This window comes from Mirounga angustirostris, unplaced genomic scaffold, assembly GCF_029215605.1.
Source record: "Mirounga angustirostris isolate CCGP_5_RB_7025 unplaced genomic scaffold, mMirAng1.0.hap1 SCAF_1, whole genome shotgun sequence".
NCBI classification, from domain to species: domain Eukaryota; kingdom Metazoa; phylum Chordata; class Mammalia; order Carnivora; family Phocidae; genus Mirounga; species Mirounga angustirostris.
The window spans coordinates 129,653,629-129,672,130 of NW_026991709.1; the positions used below are offsets into that span (position 1 = coordinate 129,653,629).

Below are 18,502 nucleotides of genomic sequence, written 5' to 3' on the forward strand. Positions count from 1 at the left end.
GCTTTGTGTAGATACTGAGAATTAAATGTTTAAGTAATAAATATCACTAGCCTATTACTCAAAACAGTTTATATTAGGTGAGAGAACTGATTTATATCACTTTAGCACTAATACACTTCTACAAAAAAAGTAGGTGGGCTTAAAACAAAACCACAAATCCCAAACAGTATGGGTTGAACATCATTATTCTCTTGATTTTTGCCTAAGAATTCAGGTTTAATGTAATTGTCTAAGGGCAGGAGGACCTTGGGTAATCTCTATGAGCATGTGTGTGTGTTTATGTGTGTGACCTCTCAGTGGAATTTATGTAGATCCCGTTGAGTGACACCTAATAACTAGTGTGTGGGAATAGTGGTAAAGGATTACTGGTGGTGATATGCTCATTTTAGGTATAACCTATTTTAAGAAAATCTATAAATCAAATCCTGAAGTTAACAAAATTTATACATCAGAGGATGATCTACTTACCCAAGTTTACCAACATTTTTTAAAATAAGATTTTATTTATTTGACACCCAGAGAGAGAGAGTGCACAAACAGGCGGAGAGGCAGGCAGAGGGAAAAGCAGGCTCTCTGCTGTGCAGGGAGCCCACTGCGATGTGGGGCTTGATCCCAGGCTCCTGGGATCATGACCTGAGCCGAAGGCAGATGCTTAATCAACTGAGCCACCCAAGAGCCCCACCAAAATATTTTCTTATTTACAAAGTCTTTACCACAGATTTTCCTTAAAGAGCTACTATCTATAAAAACATACTTCAAATAATTTAACTTCTCCCAAAATCTATCTATACCTAACTATTCTGGGTACATATGAAATTGTACAAAGTGGTCTATTCTAGTAAACAAAAAGTAGATTTTACTGGTGCTTTTGACATTAGAGTTTTAGCTACAAATCCAACATAACAAAGTGCTACTGATAGAAATGGCTTTGATATTACTTACAGAATTTATAATTAACATTATATATATATATCAAGTTATGCTTTTTATTTTGAGGGTAAAAAGCAAATATTAAAAACCAAAGAAATAGTTCTGTTAATTAAAACTTCCTTGAAGTATATTTTATAAAATCCTCCCCTACAAACCACTCTTTGTTTTTTCCCTAAGGGTCTTTTTGCTCTTAACTGACCCAGACACATGGTGAATACCACAGACTGAAGATCTGTCTCCAATCAATTTATTTATATATATATTAAGGTACTATAAATGGTTCTGATCAACTTTGGGTGAATATTAATTATAAAAATAATTTACACATCTCTTATTCTTTTGTTATTCAGGCATTCTTAGCCAATATTATCCCATTATCTCATTTACTTATTTAAGCAATATTTAGAACCAACAAGTGCCAGATTCTGCCAGTTTGATTATTCCCTTTTTGGGCACCAATTTATAAGGATCTCTTACAAATATAAACTCTCTACCTCTGACGGATACTGGTGTTCCAATCTCTGCCCCATCTCCATTGGCATCGTCCACATTTCTTCTCTGTCCCTTTCCCTATGATAAACTCAAGACTGCTGCCTCTGAGAAGTCAGAGGGAAAAAACATGAAAGTGATATTAAGATGTGCTTTTGGCAGGGAGGACAAGAAGAAGTCTTTATCTTTCTTCTACCAGATCAGTCAATAAGGCAGGTTGCTGAGCAGAAATAGGTAGTAAGCTATGATTTAGGAATAATTATGAAACCAATTTATTTCCCACACTAGAGACTCAAGAAAAGAGCACAAAAAGTATAAAAAGAAAATATAAATTTGCAATAAAAACATGGAAAATGTTGGTTTATAGAAATAATCCTTCATTCTCACCACATGATACTTACTTGCCATCTGTGTCTGATGTGGCTGCATAGTGCAGGGGTGTGCATCCTCTTTCATCAAGGTCATTCACACTTGCTCCTGATCCCACAAGAGCAAACAGGCACTGGTAATTGCAGTTGGCAGCAGCATAATGCAGCGGAGATCTTTGGTGCCCAAGTTAATATAAGAAAAATAAAAGCCAGAGACATATACCAGTAAACAAGAGCACAGCTGACTCTTACTCGACCCAATTACAAATACTGTATTTACAGTGAGCCTGAGATTGATTTCTACCATATACTAAGTCTTCTGGAGGGCTGGAGAGAAAGCTAGGAGGAGAAAGCAAGGTGGCAAAGAACTTCTAAGAATAGGAAATTATGATAGAAACAGTTAAATTATTTCACGGTCCCCCCACAGTGACAATTCTAGTCTTCTGAGTGAATTATAGACACCTTCATATTCTGCTCAGAAACTTTGTAAGACTTCCATTTTAACAAAGCTTCCCTTATACTAATAAAAATGTTTCATAGTACAGAGGTAGAAGCTTCTATTCATGTCTCAGGAGAGGAATAAAGGTTAAGAGAAATATAGAAGCATTAAATAGAATGCCCTATTCTACCAACCATACAGTAAAGCTGCATAGTGATATTGGGTTTCTCAAGCAAAAATTGCAGAGTTTTGAAGATTCGTCACTATTCAGAAGAGTTAGAGTACAGTTTTTAATTTCTAAAGACTGAATATTTACAGCCGTTTTCATCCCAGTTATTGAATTGCAACAGAATGTTACTAAAATTAGGAGTCCCTGTCCTTGAATTTCAACTCTGTAATGATTCCATGACTTTTCATTTAAAAAAAAAAAAAAAAAAAAGAGGAGAAGAAAACAGAAAAGTGAAAGTAAATTCAGTCTAGAGTCTTCATGGTATAACTTTTTCTAAAACATTTACCTAGTGAAACGATAGTAAAACATTATTTTACTTTATTGGATAACAGTATAGTATAGTAACAGCATTTTAAGAAATACAATTAACCCTGAATTACTTTCAAGCTTCTAAACTCAGAATATGCTTCAGAAGCCTTCTCTGCTATTTGTAGTAAAAAATGCTTCAAGTGCTACAAATTAACTAATATAAGATGGATTAAAGTACAATTATAAAAGTCAATTAACTATAAAAATATTGCACTGCAAAGCCAAACAAAGTGATTTTTTATTTTGCAGGTCATTAGTTCCTTTTATTAGTGGGCTTATGAGAGCAGTCTATTCCTCAAAGTAATTATGGGGTCAAATAGTTTTTTTTCTTATATGCATTTCTGATTCCCTACCATACATAATTCTGTTTACTTCTGCACTGACCCCATCACATGCACTGAACATACATCCACACATTTCCTTCTGACACACACACCCTTTCTTGTCATACTCTTTGATGTAATTCTCAAACTCGTGACCCACAATTTTGCTCACATTGCCACCTCTATTTTATTTTTTATTTTTATTATTTTTTATTATTGTTATGTTAATCACCATACATTACATCATTAGTTTTTGATGTAGTGTTCCATGATTCATTGTTTGCGTATAACACCCAGTGCTCCATGCAGAATGTGTCCTCTTTAATACCCATCATCAGGCTAACCCATCCCCCCACCCCACTCCCCTCTAGAACCCTCAGTTTGTTTCTCAGAGTCCATAGTAAACCAATTCAAACTGCCTTCAATTCTTTCCTGTATGGTTTTAGCACATGCTGGGTCAATTCCTACTCTAAGTAACTTAGTAGATACTGGTGGCTTTAAGTACTGCTATCATAAATGCTAGTCATAGTGAGAATGAGGATTGGCTAAAAGACTACAAAGGGATTCTGTCACTTCACAGGTATTTTCCTACCAGTCATACCAAGGGGTGTATATGGATGTGTTGTTATGTGTTTATGTATATGTGGGGAGTTATAGGAGGGAAGAACAAAAATTTCATATATATATTTGTTACCTATTTCCTTCCTATTTCTAGTGCTCTGTAACCAAATATGGGCAGTAGAATCTCTGACAATGAAATGACTTGGGGGCAAGGAGACCTGTACTGCTGAGTTCTAGGTCTTGTGAGTTTCTTCTTGAAGGAACAGAGGCACCATGGGGTTTTACATTTCCATGGTATAATTATGGGAGGAGGAAGAATGATATCAAGAGACACAGAGGTGCTTTTAAGGTAAAGCTGTGGCTGGCAGCCTGGGGCTGTGGCAGGGGCCCAAGTGGAAGAAAACTGTGGGTAAAAATGAATATTTAGAAGTTACTGACTTATTTAGGCCTCTCAGTGAATCATGATCACAATGCAAAAGATGCTGAACTGTTAATTCTCAGAAGCCACTTAGAACGTCATGCAAGTCATTAAGTAAATAACATTAATTAGGTTCTATAGAGGAATGGCATCACAGCCTACCTCCCAAATTTGTCCTTTTTGTTGAAGTCTGCACCGGTATTCAGCAGAAGGTTTAGGCACTCCAAATTCCTTTTCAGGGAAAACAGACTTAATTGTCAATAATTTCTTAACAAAATTGGTAGTTTAAGTAAGTATCAAAGCATGTTTTCAAATGAAGACAAAGTGAATAAAATGACATGATTTATGTTTTATAAAAAATAAAACATTAAAATTCATCATATATTTTAAGAATTTATATATATATATACATTTTGGCATGTTGCTAGGAAATAACAAATGAGTCATGTCACTATTTAAAAGAAAGTTCACATTTGTAAAAGAGTTCCTGAGAGCTGGTTAAGTGGCTGCCTTAGGCTCAGGTCATGATCTCATGGGTCCTGGGATCCAGCCCGAGTCCTTGGGCTCCCTGCTCAGTGGGGAGTCTGCTTCTCCCTCCCCCTTCCTGCCCCTGGCCCCCTTAATGCTCACGCTCTATCTCAAATAAATAAAATCTTTAAAAAAAAAAAAAAAAAAAAAAAAGACTTCCTAAGAGTTTTTAGGAACCTTTAAAACAAACCTCAAACAACAGGCTTTTAATAGAATGGTTTAAATTTAAATGGTTTTTAATACTAAATTAAAAGAAAATGGGTTAAAAAAATCAAACCTGAAAAATGTTCCAATTTGCTTTCCCTTATCTTTTATACTATAATTGCTTAGATGTATCCTTAGTTAAAATTATAGGAGAGTACGGTACATGCATGGGTCTTTCTGTAGTTTAATTTTAAAAAACCTGAACATTATTACTATGTTACACTAGAAACTGTGACTGCCACGTGATCAGATAGTTGTGCTATCTTTTGTCCCTCCCTCTGGAGGCCAGTAATATGGAAGCTAGGTTTTAACTGGAAGGTTCTTTGGTGACCTTGGAAGAACAAGAGGACCCAGTCATATGTTCACAATCCATCTTTGCATCTGAGACTGGCCTAGTTGGAGTCTTGATTCAGTATACTTGTCCTCTGAAACCACTGGGAATTTTTAAAGAATGATTATTAGTAATAAAATTCTTGCAAATGATGTTTTTGATAAGTCACCATGAATTAAATGGCTTATTTTAGATTTAGGATCTAACTGATCAGAAACATTAGATTAGCAGCATGCTTCAGAGACCACAAGTTTTAACTGACGGTTGTTGTTTATTCAAACCAAGAGCCTACCCTAGCAGCAGTATTTAAAACTGTCCAAAATTTTTCAATCTCAAAAATTTTCTTTTTCCTAGATATTGGTTCTGAGTAGACACAAGACATAAACAAGCCATCGACATTTTTTCCCCCTAAAATTATGATGAAAAAACCCTAAACACCTTCTCAAAGAACATTAGTATTACTCAGAACATCCCTAATGTTTTGTTGCTCTCATTTGAGGACATATATTCCTTTCATTTACCCAGAAATAATTTTCTCTCATAAAAAGCAATACTTCCTTTTACAGTTTTGCTCCACCTCCCCCACAATGCTTCCTTTTACAGTTTTGTTCCATCTCTCCTCCCACTCATAATTTATGACTTAGGTGGAAGAGGATTTAGAAAAAGCAATTTCTACTACTCTGGACTTTCTTCTCCCAAACCACTCCTATTACGGTTTGTTTTCTATTTTGAGGCAGCCCAGAACTAATAAAGAGAAACTAAGATAAAAGAAAAACTGACATGACCAGCTACCTTCTTCTTAAAAAAGTAAAAATTTTGTTAACATACCCTCCAGCTGCAGCTGCGTGTAGACAGGTCCTGCCAAAATCATCTGGGGTATCTATATCAAATCCTGCAAGAACGAACACATCTTATATAGTATCATAGGTAAGTTACTTCACTTTAAAAGTACTATGTCAAGAAATGTCAAGTATCACATGCCCCCCAATTTCAAACAAAACTGAATTACAAACAGGCACAAAATTATTCAAAGTAGATAATAAGGAAGGAAATCCTGGAAAAATAAAATCTTTCCCAGATTTGAAGATAAAACTGCTTAAAAAAAAAAAAAGATTTTATTTATTTGACAGAGAGAGATACAGCGGAGAGGGAACACAAGCAGGGGGAGTAGGAGGAGAAGCAGGCTTCCCACTGAGCAGGAAGCCCAATGTGGGGCTCCATCCCAGGACCCTGGGATCATGACCTGAGCTGAAGGCAGATGCTTAACGACTGAGCCACCCAGGCACCCCAAAACTGCATCTTAAAATTAAAAAAGACCCAACATCTTCTAAGAGGACTTAATAAATGATTCACACTTGGGACATATCTACAAGTGATTTTGGAAAAACAGGATAAAGAGATTGTATTAAAATGTGGGAGGCTTTGGGGAAACAAAAAAAGAAGACTCAGTCTACAATGGTTCCACTTACCAGAAGAAAGAAGTTTCCTGCAGCAATCTGAAAAACCACTTAAGGCTGCCAAATGGAGGGGGAACATTCCATGTATGCCACGCCTGAAGTATAAGCAGGACAGTAACTGCATTACAATCAAGAATAATACAATCATTTGAATAAATTACAAAGAAACTAGCTGAAGTGGAAAGATAATTAGATGAGTCAAAACCTTTAACATTTTGGAGAGCAATTTGGCAAAAGGCTGAAGGTGACCATAGCTTATGTATTATCCAGCAGTTTTCCTCCAGGAGAATTTTTCAACCTTGGCACTATTGTCATGATGGACTTTATTGGGGGCGGGGCGGCTTCCCTGTGCATGCAGGATGTTCAGCAGTGCCCCTGGGCTCTATCCAAACCAGATGCCAGTAACACCCTCCTCCCAAAGCATGACAACCAAAAATGTCTCTGGACATTTGCCTAGGGTGTGAAATCCATTCCCCGCCCCACGCCTCGCCAGTGAGAATCATTACCACAACACAAAATGTTCAAGAATGCTCACTGCAGGAAATTTTGTAAAATTGGAAGCAACTTATGTTTGCAAATAAGTAGAATGAATAAACTATGAAACCTTTACACAAAATTAAATTTTATAAAATGAACTACAGGTATTTGTAGAGATGTGGAAAAAGTCCAAATCTTTATCTACATGGCTAAATCAAAGAGGCTGCAAAAAAGTATACAGTAGCATCACATTTACAGAAAGTTTAAAAGGTTTAAAACAAGTTAATGAATATATATAATAAATGTAATAAAATGTAATAAAAATAGAAAGACACACATAGGAATGATAACCGTCAAATTAAGTAGGGTGTTTACTTCTGCAGAGCACGCAGGAGAATCCATCTTTCAAACAAAATCTTTACAGAGAAACTTTAATACATAAAATAGACAAAGTGAGCTGTTTTGACCAAAGCAGGAGGCAAAAAATCTACAGATAGTCTTATTTGAATGAAAAAGAAAAGCATTCAGTATATAAACATTTTTGGGTCTTTTATTTACTTTTAATAAATAGATCACAACAGTGAAAAGCTCTGACTAAAACTGTGTATTATTCATAATTTAGAATTCACTGGGGTTAAAAAAAATATAAGAATATACTACACTGGCTTACCAAATGAAATCACATTAAATATCTATTCTAGCACATCATCCACACAAGTAGGAAAAAGCTCAAGCAATTAGTACCATATTGGGCACAAAATCCATACTTCTACTTGAAATCTCTAGAAAACTGCAATTCACTTCCATCTGTGTTTCCCTGTCAGCACAGCTCTCAACACTGTGGTAAGTACTTACTTTGCAGTGTCAGCACCACTTGTAATAAGAGTGTTGATTAGCAGCTCATGGCCGTACCTTGCTGCTATGTGCAAAGGGGTGTTTCCATTCTTATCCTCACAGTCAATTACAGCTCCTGCAGTAAATAATGTACTATCAGATACTGGACCATATTAAGATCAAGTCAAATTTATTACATCAAAAGTACCATAAAACACTATTCAAACATAAACTAATGGATATAGTGGTTTAACTAGGTTTCACTCACAGGACATTTAATGGGCCAGGCACTGAGGTTACAGATTTTACACTTAAAAACAATTTTGTGAACTAAGCATAAGCTTTTAACAGATTTTAAAATGATGAAAGGGTTCTGGAGTCTAATAAGTTTGGAAACCACTATATTAAAACAAAATTAAACATATTTCTTTAGAGCAAGATTTCAGAGCTTTAATGCACACACACCATGTGTCAAGATTGTATGCAATGCTTTAGGAATTATTTGATCACAAAACTACTACTTTTTCCTTGCAAAACCATAACAACTACTATCTTGAGGACTACTAACAAACAGTTCCTTGGGATATGGCTTGGGAAACACTAAAGTAATGTACCTAAGAGTATTTAAAGGTTTAGCTTGCCTAGTACTAATTCAAATGCAAAAGAATACAGGTTCCGAAAATAAATGAAAGTCCTAAAAATAGTTCAAAATATCCAAAACGGGAAAAAAGATAAATGCAACAGAGTTTTGTTAATGTATAATACAAATACAAACTGTTGTGGAAAGGCAAAGTTTTCTATTTAGCAATGCTTATAGAAAGCCCACACTAACTGCTAGAGAAATTGTACTTATAATTCAGGTGAAATAAAACAAAAATAAATGAAAAACAAATTGTAAAAGATACATATACATGGCATTTTGTACTCTTTATTATTTGATTTTCGTAAGATCTGAAATCAAATATTAAAAATATATAGACAGCGACAACAATTCCTCAATACCATTCATTTTGTGGATGTTTTTATTACATTTAAGAAAAAAAACAAACAGAAATACTTTTTACCACTCTGGATAATGGTTTGTGATCTGGAGAATCTACCGTGGAGGGCAGTCATGTGCAGTGGGGTTTTCCCATCCTTGCTCTGAAATAATCAAATAAGAGAGATTTAAAATTATTGTTATATCTGTCATATATAACCCTTAGTTTTATTTTGAGTATCTTCTTGCATCTTCATCTTGTAAAACTATTATTCAAGCATTAAGTTTAACTCAATCCTATGTAGGTAAAACAGCTGTTCAAATTAGGAACTTTTTTTTAAAGTACAGGTATTATAAAGCACAAATATACAACAACAACAAAAAAACCCCTTAATGCCTATAGTTTACAAAAAGCTCTGCAAGGTAGGTATACAGTGTAATCTTAGTATCATTCCTATTACAAAGGTGGGAAAACTGAAGCACAAGGATATTAATGATTCAACCAAGGTCACATAGTCAGTAGTGGTACAACTGGGATGTGTTTCCCACCTTTCAAAAATTTCACACTGCTACAATTCTTTCATTCTAAGAAATGCTGAATCCTTCACCAACCAAGGAAAAGTGAATGTTAGCATTAACTTCAACCACTATAATTCACTTTAAAAACTTCATATTTTAATTTGTTTATAATTATTTGTAATAAATATTGTTAGCTTTTTCCTCAAATTACTTAAAATAAATAATCATACTAACTGGGCATGTGTGTATTTAATGTACAAACTCCGAAATTCTAAAGGACTTTGTCAAAACATACAATGTGACCATTATAAAGGAAAGAGTCTATTTTGCAATTCCTAATCCCTCAGCAATATTCAGAATATCTTCTGTATACATATACTTAAAAATGAAATGTGACAAGTGTCCTAAGTTTATACTAAAACTCTATAATGCAGATCTCCTTAAGAAATTCTCATGTCGGGGCGCCTGGGTGGCTCAGTCATTAAGCTTCTGCTTTAGGCTCAGGTTTTGATCCCAGGGTCCTGGGATCGAGCCCCACATCAGGCTCCTTGCTCCGCGGGAAGCCTGCTTCTCCCTCTCCCACTCCCCCTGCTTATGTTCCTTCTCTCGCTCTGTCTCTGTCAAATAAGTAAATCTTTAAAAAAAAAAAGAAATTCTCATGTCATTGTAATAGTGGAGTGTTAGACGAACTTCGTAATTACCTAGCAATGTATTTGATTCCATAATTTTATATAAATTTTTTTTAAGCAAACTATCCAATTGGCAATTTATCTCAGAATTTTTAAACCTTTAGAAGCAGTGTGTACACAGGAGGGAAAACAAACCAAAGCAAACCAAAACAAACAAACCCAAGTGAACAAACAAGGTAGGCTCTGGAATCAGGATGAGCTGAGCTGAATCCTGGTTCTGCCAGTTACCAACAGAAAGAATTAGGAGAAGCTGTCTATCTTCCTGACCCTTCTTCACTCAATGGATATGATATTACCTGTACCTCACAGTCCTGCTGTACAGAATAAATATACTAACCTTTGTAAAACACCCAGTGTATAAGTTATAGTGTATAACAGTGTCTGTTATAGTCTATTATAGTCTATTACTGTATTTGGTGTTTTTATCTATGTAGCAGTTATTTTTTCAACCAGAAAAAAAAAGCACAAAAGCATTTTAATAAAGGGATTCCAGTTTGTAATGTTTTTTCAAAATGTTCCCTATCTAACATATCTTGATTCTTCAATGTTAATCTTTTACCTTACAGACAAGAAAAAAGTAAAAATAAAAACTAAACTGTAATATAAATTTGAGTTCATAAAATGATGAAATGTGAAATATAATTATAGCTAACATTTATATACATAGTAAGCACTATGTTCCAAGCAGTTTTAAAACATTTCATATATATTTAGTCATTTGCTTTTCCAAAACCCTATGACATATATACTATTGACCCTATCGTATAGGCCAAGGGGTTAAGAAACGTAACCAGGTCTCATAGCTAGTAAGTGGAGTCCTACAGGTGGCATTGGATTGACATTTTTACTTTCTACATACTTACTGATCATAAAAAGTATTCCAAATATACTAAAAGAAACAAACAAACAAAACACCCCCAAAAGATTCAGATTACCAACTGAAAAGTCCACGTTAAGACATGTTAGAAGTGGGAAGAGCCCATTTATTTCTCTCTGCAGTGGGGAGACAATGGGTAGATTTTTTTTTTTTTAAGTCACCTTAATTAATTTTAGATCAAATTAGGAGTTTCAAACAAAAATTAAGATCCACCAAAATTCTAAGAGATGTGTTCACAGGTGACCATAAATAACAACAACAAGTAAGCATTACTTTTTATGTTTAAATTTTAAATCAAATTATTTGGGGTATTTTATCTGACCAAAATTTATGAACAATAAGGTGAAGTGGGAAAAGATGTGCATTTAAGTGATACAATCAATGCAGTAGGGCTCATGTTAATAAGCAAGGTTATAAAAACCAGACCTATACTGCTTTTTAAACTGCATTCACTTTATCTCTATGTAGTACTTTGTAAGACAGCCAATTTAAAAACATATAAATAAATGAGTAATTTCAAGCCTAAATTCACATTCCAATTTCTAGTCATCCACAACTTGATCAGGGACAGAAACAAAATGGAAAAATAATGTAGAAGAAAAAGATGAAGCAGGGAGAAAGAGATGACTTGATAAGGAGAACATGAGGGTTACAAGTATAATTTTTTTATAAGGCAAGTGTCAAAGCCTTATTAGCTCCTTAATCAAGCAACAATTTGATAGGCACTGATTTGATAAATATAGGATACACAGGTGTCAGGAATGAAGATTCTTGAGTGAATATATGTTCTTACTTGTTAAAAACACAAAGTTATTAATAATTTTTATATAATTTCAGAGCTGGAAGGTACCTTAGAAGTCATTAACATCATGGGAACTGTGTTCCAAAGGAAAACTTGGCTATAAGATAATTGGACAACTGCATATAAATGGAATGTCATATATCCCCAGACAAGATTAAGGGAACTTTTTAGGAAATCTATTTCCAAACCAACATCACTGGCTCGTTCCCTTCAAATCTGCTTAGCCACTGGAGTCAGCTATGTAGGCGCTCACATATGAATCAAACGATCTCTCATCAAATTATATTAAATATTCATGTCTAAATGGCACTGTATAAAATAAATAAAAAGCCTAATTTTTACCCCTTAAAGACAGCACTATAGAAACTAAAACATGTGTCATAGCTAATGTTATAGGTAAGCCATGATACTTAATATTTAACACACAACGATTTAACTAGTCACTTGATCATAAACAGTTCTCATAGAGACTAAAAAAAATTTGGTTATGATCTTTTGAGAAATGTTAAGATCTAATCTTCATTAAAAAATATCACTAGGCCTTTGAGGAAACAAGTAACAAATTTCTTTTCTTCACAAGAGTTTAGATATTGTTCTACTCCCCGATTATCCAAACAGCAGGAATTCTTCAAATCAAACTGAGGAGTTAAAATTTATTATCAATAAATTTTTAGTAATTATTTAAACTATTAAAAAAACCTTCAGTAGGTGATTTGACTGAGAACTGGAAGCTTTGAATGTATATTCTTAGAAAAGGCATTTTAAACGTAATCATATAATAGGAGTTCTTTATGATACTTCATGCCCTTTCCTTCCTTGAGTATGATAACTATAAATTCTTCCTGTAGCTGAGAGAGGGCAATTTAGAGCAATGACTAATTATAGATGGACTTGCTGCTACTACAGCTATCAGGGTCAGCAGCAACACTAAAAGTCTCTCTAAAGTTAAGAAATACAAGAAAATGGACTCCCTTTCTTTACCAATCTGAAGACTGGCTCATGATACCCACAAAAGAAGCTGAAAGCTTAAGTAATTAAAGCTCTGAAAAACACATTTTAAGGTTAAATGTTTTTACTAAACAGTTCAATTTTATTTGTGGTTTTCTTTTCTTTATAACACAAGATATAGACTGGCAAATACTCAAAGAATGAATTGATGAATTAATACAGGAACAATCAGTGAAAGCATTTTACAAAAATCAAAATGATGATTACACATTATAAAGTAGTGTTGTTCAAAAATGTGGCTGCATGTGCTTTTTCACAGAATTATATAGTGAAAGAACATTTATTTTGGTTCCAGAATTTTCACGTATTTCTAAAATTCAAATGCTCATTCCTGAATGTGAATGTAACCAAAAAACAACAAAAACTATTCTTTATATGTAACACACTGATAGTGGTCTTTCAATTTTTATAAAATTGAAAAAAACTTCAAAACAGAAAAGTTAAAAGGATTACCATGAACACCCATATATATACCACCTGGATTCTATCACTAACATTTTTACTATACGCACATCATCATATATCAATCTCTCCATCCAGCCATCCACCCAATTATTTGATGTTTTTCAAAAGTTGAAGATACGACTACATATTATCTCTAAACACTTTGGTATGTTTATCATAAACGAGCGTTCAACATCACTTTTGTTTGTTACCTCCTAAGGGAAAATATACATGCAATGAAGTGTACAAATCTTAAATGTACCACTTCATGAGTTTTGACAAATGCTTATTTATATAACACAAAGCCTGTCAAAATATAGAATATTACCATCACCCCAGCAAGTTCTGCTACATCCCTTTTTCATCAATCCCTCCTCACAGAGGCAACTGTTCTTTTTTTTTTTTTTCCAACTATAGAATCTGGAACCCCATATAAATGGAATTTCATCTGTTCTAGAACCATCTATAAATGGGAGTAATATGTATATTCTTTTGTAAGACTTTTTAAAGATTCACCTGTGTTCTTGCGTCTATCCGTAATTTGTTCCTTTTTATTGCTGAATGGTATTTGTCACTGATACTGTTTTAAACAGCAAACTCCTAAATAGTACAGTATGGATTCTGATTTTATTTCATACCTTCATATTGACATCGGCCCCATTGCCTACTAGAAGCTCTAAACACAATGCTCCATGTGTTGATGCAGCAGCAAAGTGCAAAGGAGTAAATCCTTTTTCATTCTTTTGATTTACATTAGCACCACAGTCTATAAGTTCATTCACTACAACATCTTGTCCATTATAGCAGGCTACATGAAGAGGTGTATTTCCATAGGCATTTGGTTCATTCATCTAGTGGAAGAAAAAAAAATCTCAATGTTAAAGTAGTCTTGCGCTACTTGCTACAAGAATGAGAGCTAGTTTAGTGATGTTGTGGTTGCAATCAAGTTAATAAAGTGAGAAACAGGGCTAAATACATAGATAAGGCTTATAATGCTAAAGTTCTTTTAAAATAATGAACATTAACAACAGCATTTTGGTGTCAAATAGATTTTGTACATTCAGGGAATATAATTTACACATGCAATGTCTACTTCATGACAAAACTGAATGATTCCAAGAGAGAAATTTTAAGAAAATGAAAACAAAATAATGTATTTTTAAAGGTCTTCAAAGTAAGGTACAGTTATAAGAATTAACTCTAAGAATCATGACAAATGAACACAAACTGAAAATTCTGAGATATATTGAATAACATGCTTATTTTCAGCCTTTACATTTGCAGTGACAAAAGATTAAAGTTGGTAATGAAGTAAAAGTTAGGATTTAAAAAAAATGAGTGGCATCTTTTTCTATTTCATTTCTGCACAAAGTTGGACTCTAGATATTTTCCAGCCTTACATGTTAACATTTTACCAGAATGAATGTGCTCTTCATACTGAGAAATAATTCTTGAGCAAGATTCTCTTTTCGTTCTGTTTCTAATAAATAAAATGGGTGAATACTTTAAAGCTTATGTGACTTTTACATAAAGAATGTGACCTTTGCCCAAAGAGATGTCTAGCCCTTGCCCTTGTCTTCTGGGAGGTAATCTATGGCATACTTGATAGGAGTGTCCTCATTTAGGGTGGGAGCTGGCTACAATGGATCTTAGAGTAGGACTGGACGTAGCCAATGGTCTAGGGGTAGGATGTGCCAATGCCACATAAACCAACTATGTGATTTAGGGTGCGGGCTCTGGAGCCCTCAGTTATCAGTGGACTTGGAGACTGAAATCAACCATGTGGGCAAGTGATCGATTAATCAATCACACCTATGGGGTGCCTGGGTGGTTCAGGTAGTTAAGCATCTGCCTTCGGCTCCGGTCATGATCCTAGGCTCCTGGGATAGAGCCCAGCATTGGGCTCCCTGCTCAGTGAGGAGTGTGCTTCTCCCTCTCCCTCTGCTCCTGTGCTCTCTCTCTTGTTCACTCTCTTTCTCAAATAAATAAAATCTTAAAAAATAAATAAAAATTAAAAAAATAAATTAAAAAATCAATCACACCTATGTAAAGGAGCCCCAATAAAAACTCTGAAAACAAAGCTCACATGAGCTTTCCTGTTTGGCAATACTATGTGCATACTGTCACACGCTGATGCTAGGAGAGTAAGGAGTCCCAACTCCATGGGAAGAGAACAATGAATGCTTTCTGTTTAGAATACTCCTGGACTTTGCCCTATGTGTCTCTTCCTTTGGCTGATCTTAATTCGTATCTTTTTTGTATAATATACCATGAGTATAATAGTTGTGAGTTTGTTTTTGTTTTTGTTTTAAGTAGGCTCCATGACCAGCATGGGGCCAGTGTGGGGCTTGAACTCACAACCCTGAGATCAAGACCTGAGCCCAAATCAAGAGTCAGATACTTAACTGACTGAACCACCTAGCGCCCCTTCAGTGAATTTTTTGAATCCTTCTAGTGACTTATCAAACCCGAAGGTGGTTTTGGGGAATGCCCCAAACTTGTAGTTGATCAGAAATCAGGGCAGCCTTGTTTGGAGACTGTCCCCTCTAACTCTGAAGTTGGCCTCAACTTATCACAACTGTATTTTAACATTTTCTTTTCTGAAATCCCTGGTAACAGAAATTGGATAAAGTGAAAACTTTAGTCAAAGTACCTACACTTCACCACCAAAAGTTAGGAGACATGGAATAGCTTCTCCCTCAGAGTCTCCAGAACTTTGAGAGATTAAATTTGTTTTAAGTCACTCACTTTATGGTAATTTCTTATGGAAGCCCTGGGAAACTAATAAATCATGCAACTGGAGGCCACATGTCAGTAAACGGCTCTGAGTCTGACCATTTATTCCAAAGAACTCTCTGTCACCACAGTTTACAAATGTTACTTTACTGTCAATAACACAAATTAAAAAAACTCACCAGAATGGATGTGAAACAGTAGTCAGAAACAAGATGCCTCATTTATCTAGATCAGTTAGTTGTACGGTAAGGCATTATGCTACTCTGGTGAAACAGAGCTAGAGGAACTGCTGAGAAATAAAACTTCTATCTATTTGCACTCTACAAGACCCTCCCTAACAACATGTTTGGATTTTTGTAACATCTCACAATCCCGACATTTTCAGTAACTACTTGTTTGCTTTAGGCAAAGTGCTTCATATAATCCTTAAATTAAGAGTCTATTCAGCTCTACAATTCTGCCTCGCATTCTTTATCCAACCAGATTACTACTTACCTTTTTGTTTGTTTTTGCAGCTGATCTAAAGCCCTCCCTCTAGCAGAGCCTAACCCTCTCTCCTTCTAATTTGCTCTTTTTAATCTGTTTTGAAGAACCAGACAAGTCTGTCAGAACTGTACCTAAAATAAGAGTAAATATATGAAGAGGGGCATAAAAGCACAAGTGCTTAAAGGATGGCCTGTGAAAGTAAGGTATTCTTAGCTATCTCAATTCAGGAATCAAATATAAAGTAGCAACCCTCCTAACCAAACAAATTTATACAGTAAGAACACTTACAGTTGATGGGCAAGAAACCTCTGGTTTTCCTGCCTAGCTCTTGCCAATATCCTGTAATGTGAACTGTTATAGTCATTTAAAGGGAGTATTAGACTGAGCAAATAAGACTAACAGTAACCTAGTCACTTAGGAAAAATAACCCAAGTGTATCTGATCAGCTAAAATGGAGCTACAGGGCTTGGACAGTGATGAAAAAGAAAAACCTGTGTCATTCATTCACCTTTGAAATATCCTTTACCTCTTAATATACTTTGACTAATTACATGATCATATTAGTGCACTATATATTATGTAAAGGACTACAAATATCCAGTTAAAAGATAAAAATATTATTATATAAAATTATCTTTAAGGGGCGCCTGGGTGGCTCAGTCGTTAAGCATCTGCCTTCGGCTCAGGTCATGATCCCAGGGTCCTGGGATCGAGCCCCGCATCGGGCTCCCTGCCCGGTGGGAGTCCTGCTTCTCCCTCTCCCACTCCCCCTGTTTGTGTTCCTGCTCTCGCTGTCTGTCTCTTGCTGTCAAATAAATAAATAAATAAATCTTTAAAAAAATAAAATTATCTTTATAATTAGAATAACTTCTGCCAGCAATGAAATCACAAACATATAAAAGCTTGCCTCCTTCATTTATATTGCTCAATCTATATACCTACATCAACTCCAAGATCCAGAAGGTACTTGACTACGCTGATCATTCCACTAGAGGCTGCTGCATGAAGAGGTGTATAAGACTTCTTATCCTTGCATGTCACTTCAGCTCCATGTGCCACAAGTAATTTCACTACTTCAATGTGACCTGAAAATGTTTACGAGGGGAAAAAACCAGATGAGTATAGGAAAATATGAAATATAATCCTGGATATCTTTAAAAAAAGGTAAAAATGCAAATTACCTAAATAATGCATAAGTCACCAATGAATTAAGTTATAACCAGAGAAAGGACAGGAGAAGAAAAAAAGAATTCAGGTAATTTTAATAAATGTTGATAGAGGTAACTAATTGAAAACCATATATTTGATTATTTTATACAGTGACAACCTTTTGTCTAGATAACGCTCCTTTTGTCTAGATCTTGTTGTTTTTAAGATTGTTTTAATATAATACATTCTCAAGTTCTGAAATTGGCGTTTTATGTCTAATGTAACAATTAGTTTATGTTTCTCTGCCTAGAACGTGGTTAAAAACTTCTTTTCCCGTATTATTTCTACCAGATGTCCTTAACCAACTTTGTTTGCTATTCACCTTTGTATCAATCAGGATAGGGTTATATGTGCTGTGGTTAACAATCAATTCCTAAATCTCAGTGGCTTAACTAGCATTTTATTTCTCATCAACACTATGATAGCTTGGCAAGAGGGGTCTGCTAAGTCACTCAAGGACACAGGCTCATATAGCTGACACCATCTTGAACATGGCCACTGTGCCAAAAGGAGCAATAGACTGTAGAATCTCAAATCAGCAATTAAACGCTCTGGCCCAGAGGTGATGTTGCTTTCAATTCACTAGTAAGAACTAGGCCGAGGCCCGACCATACCATACAAGGAGGCCAGGAAGGGGAACATGTATCCAGATGGTGGGAGAACCACTATTCTCCTTTTTTATCTCCTTGGTCTTTATCAGATTAGATTATACACTGCTTTCTCCTCTTCCATAATGCTTCCCACATCTGTGCCTGTGTTCATGGGATTCCTTCATTGCATGGAATGTTTTGCTTGGATATCTCTTTGCAAGCTTTGCTACTAATCCCTGAAGGCCCACATCAGTTCCCATTTTCCC

General features: G+C 35.1%; 1 protein-coding gene across 12 annotated transcripts in view; it reads right to left on the reverse strand.

Annotated features, from left to right (window-relative positions):
- Nucleotides 1-18,502, reverse strand: part of ANKRD28 (ankyrin repeat domain 28) — a 200,861-nt gene that overhangs the window by 30,929 nt on the left and 151,430 nt on the right. For all 12 annotated transcript variants that reach the window (XM_045903839.3, XM_045903837.3, XM_054504424.2 and 9 more), the window contains 8 exons: nt 17,380-17,522; nt 13,854-14,066; nt 8,962-9,040; nt 7,919-8,033; nt 6,599-6,681; nt 5,958-6,021; nt 4,229-4,297; nt 1,821-1,961 (listed from right to left, as the gene is read on the reverse strand). In XM_045903839.3, coding sequence (XP_045759795.1) covers nt 1,821-1,961; nt 4,229-4,297; nt 5,958-6,021; nt 6,599-6,681; nt 7,919-8,033; nt 8,962-9,040; nt 13,854-14,066; nt 17,380-17,522 — 907 coding nt within the window. The remainder of the gene's footprint in view (nt 1-1,820; nt 1,962-4,228; nt 4,298-5,957; nt 6,022-6,598; nt 6,682-7,918; nt 8,034-8,961; nt 9,041-13,853; nt 14,067-17,379; nt 17,523-18,502) is intronic.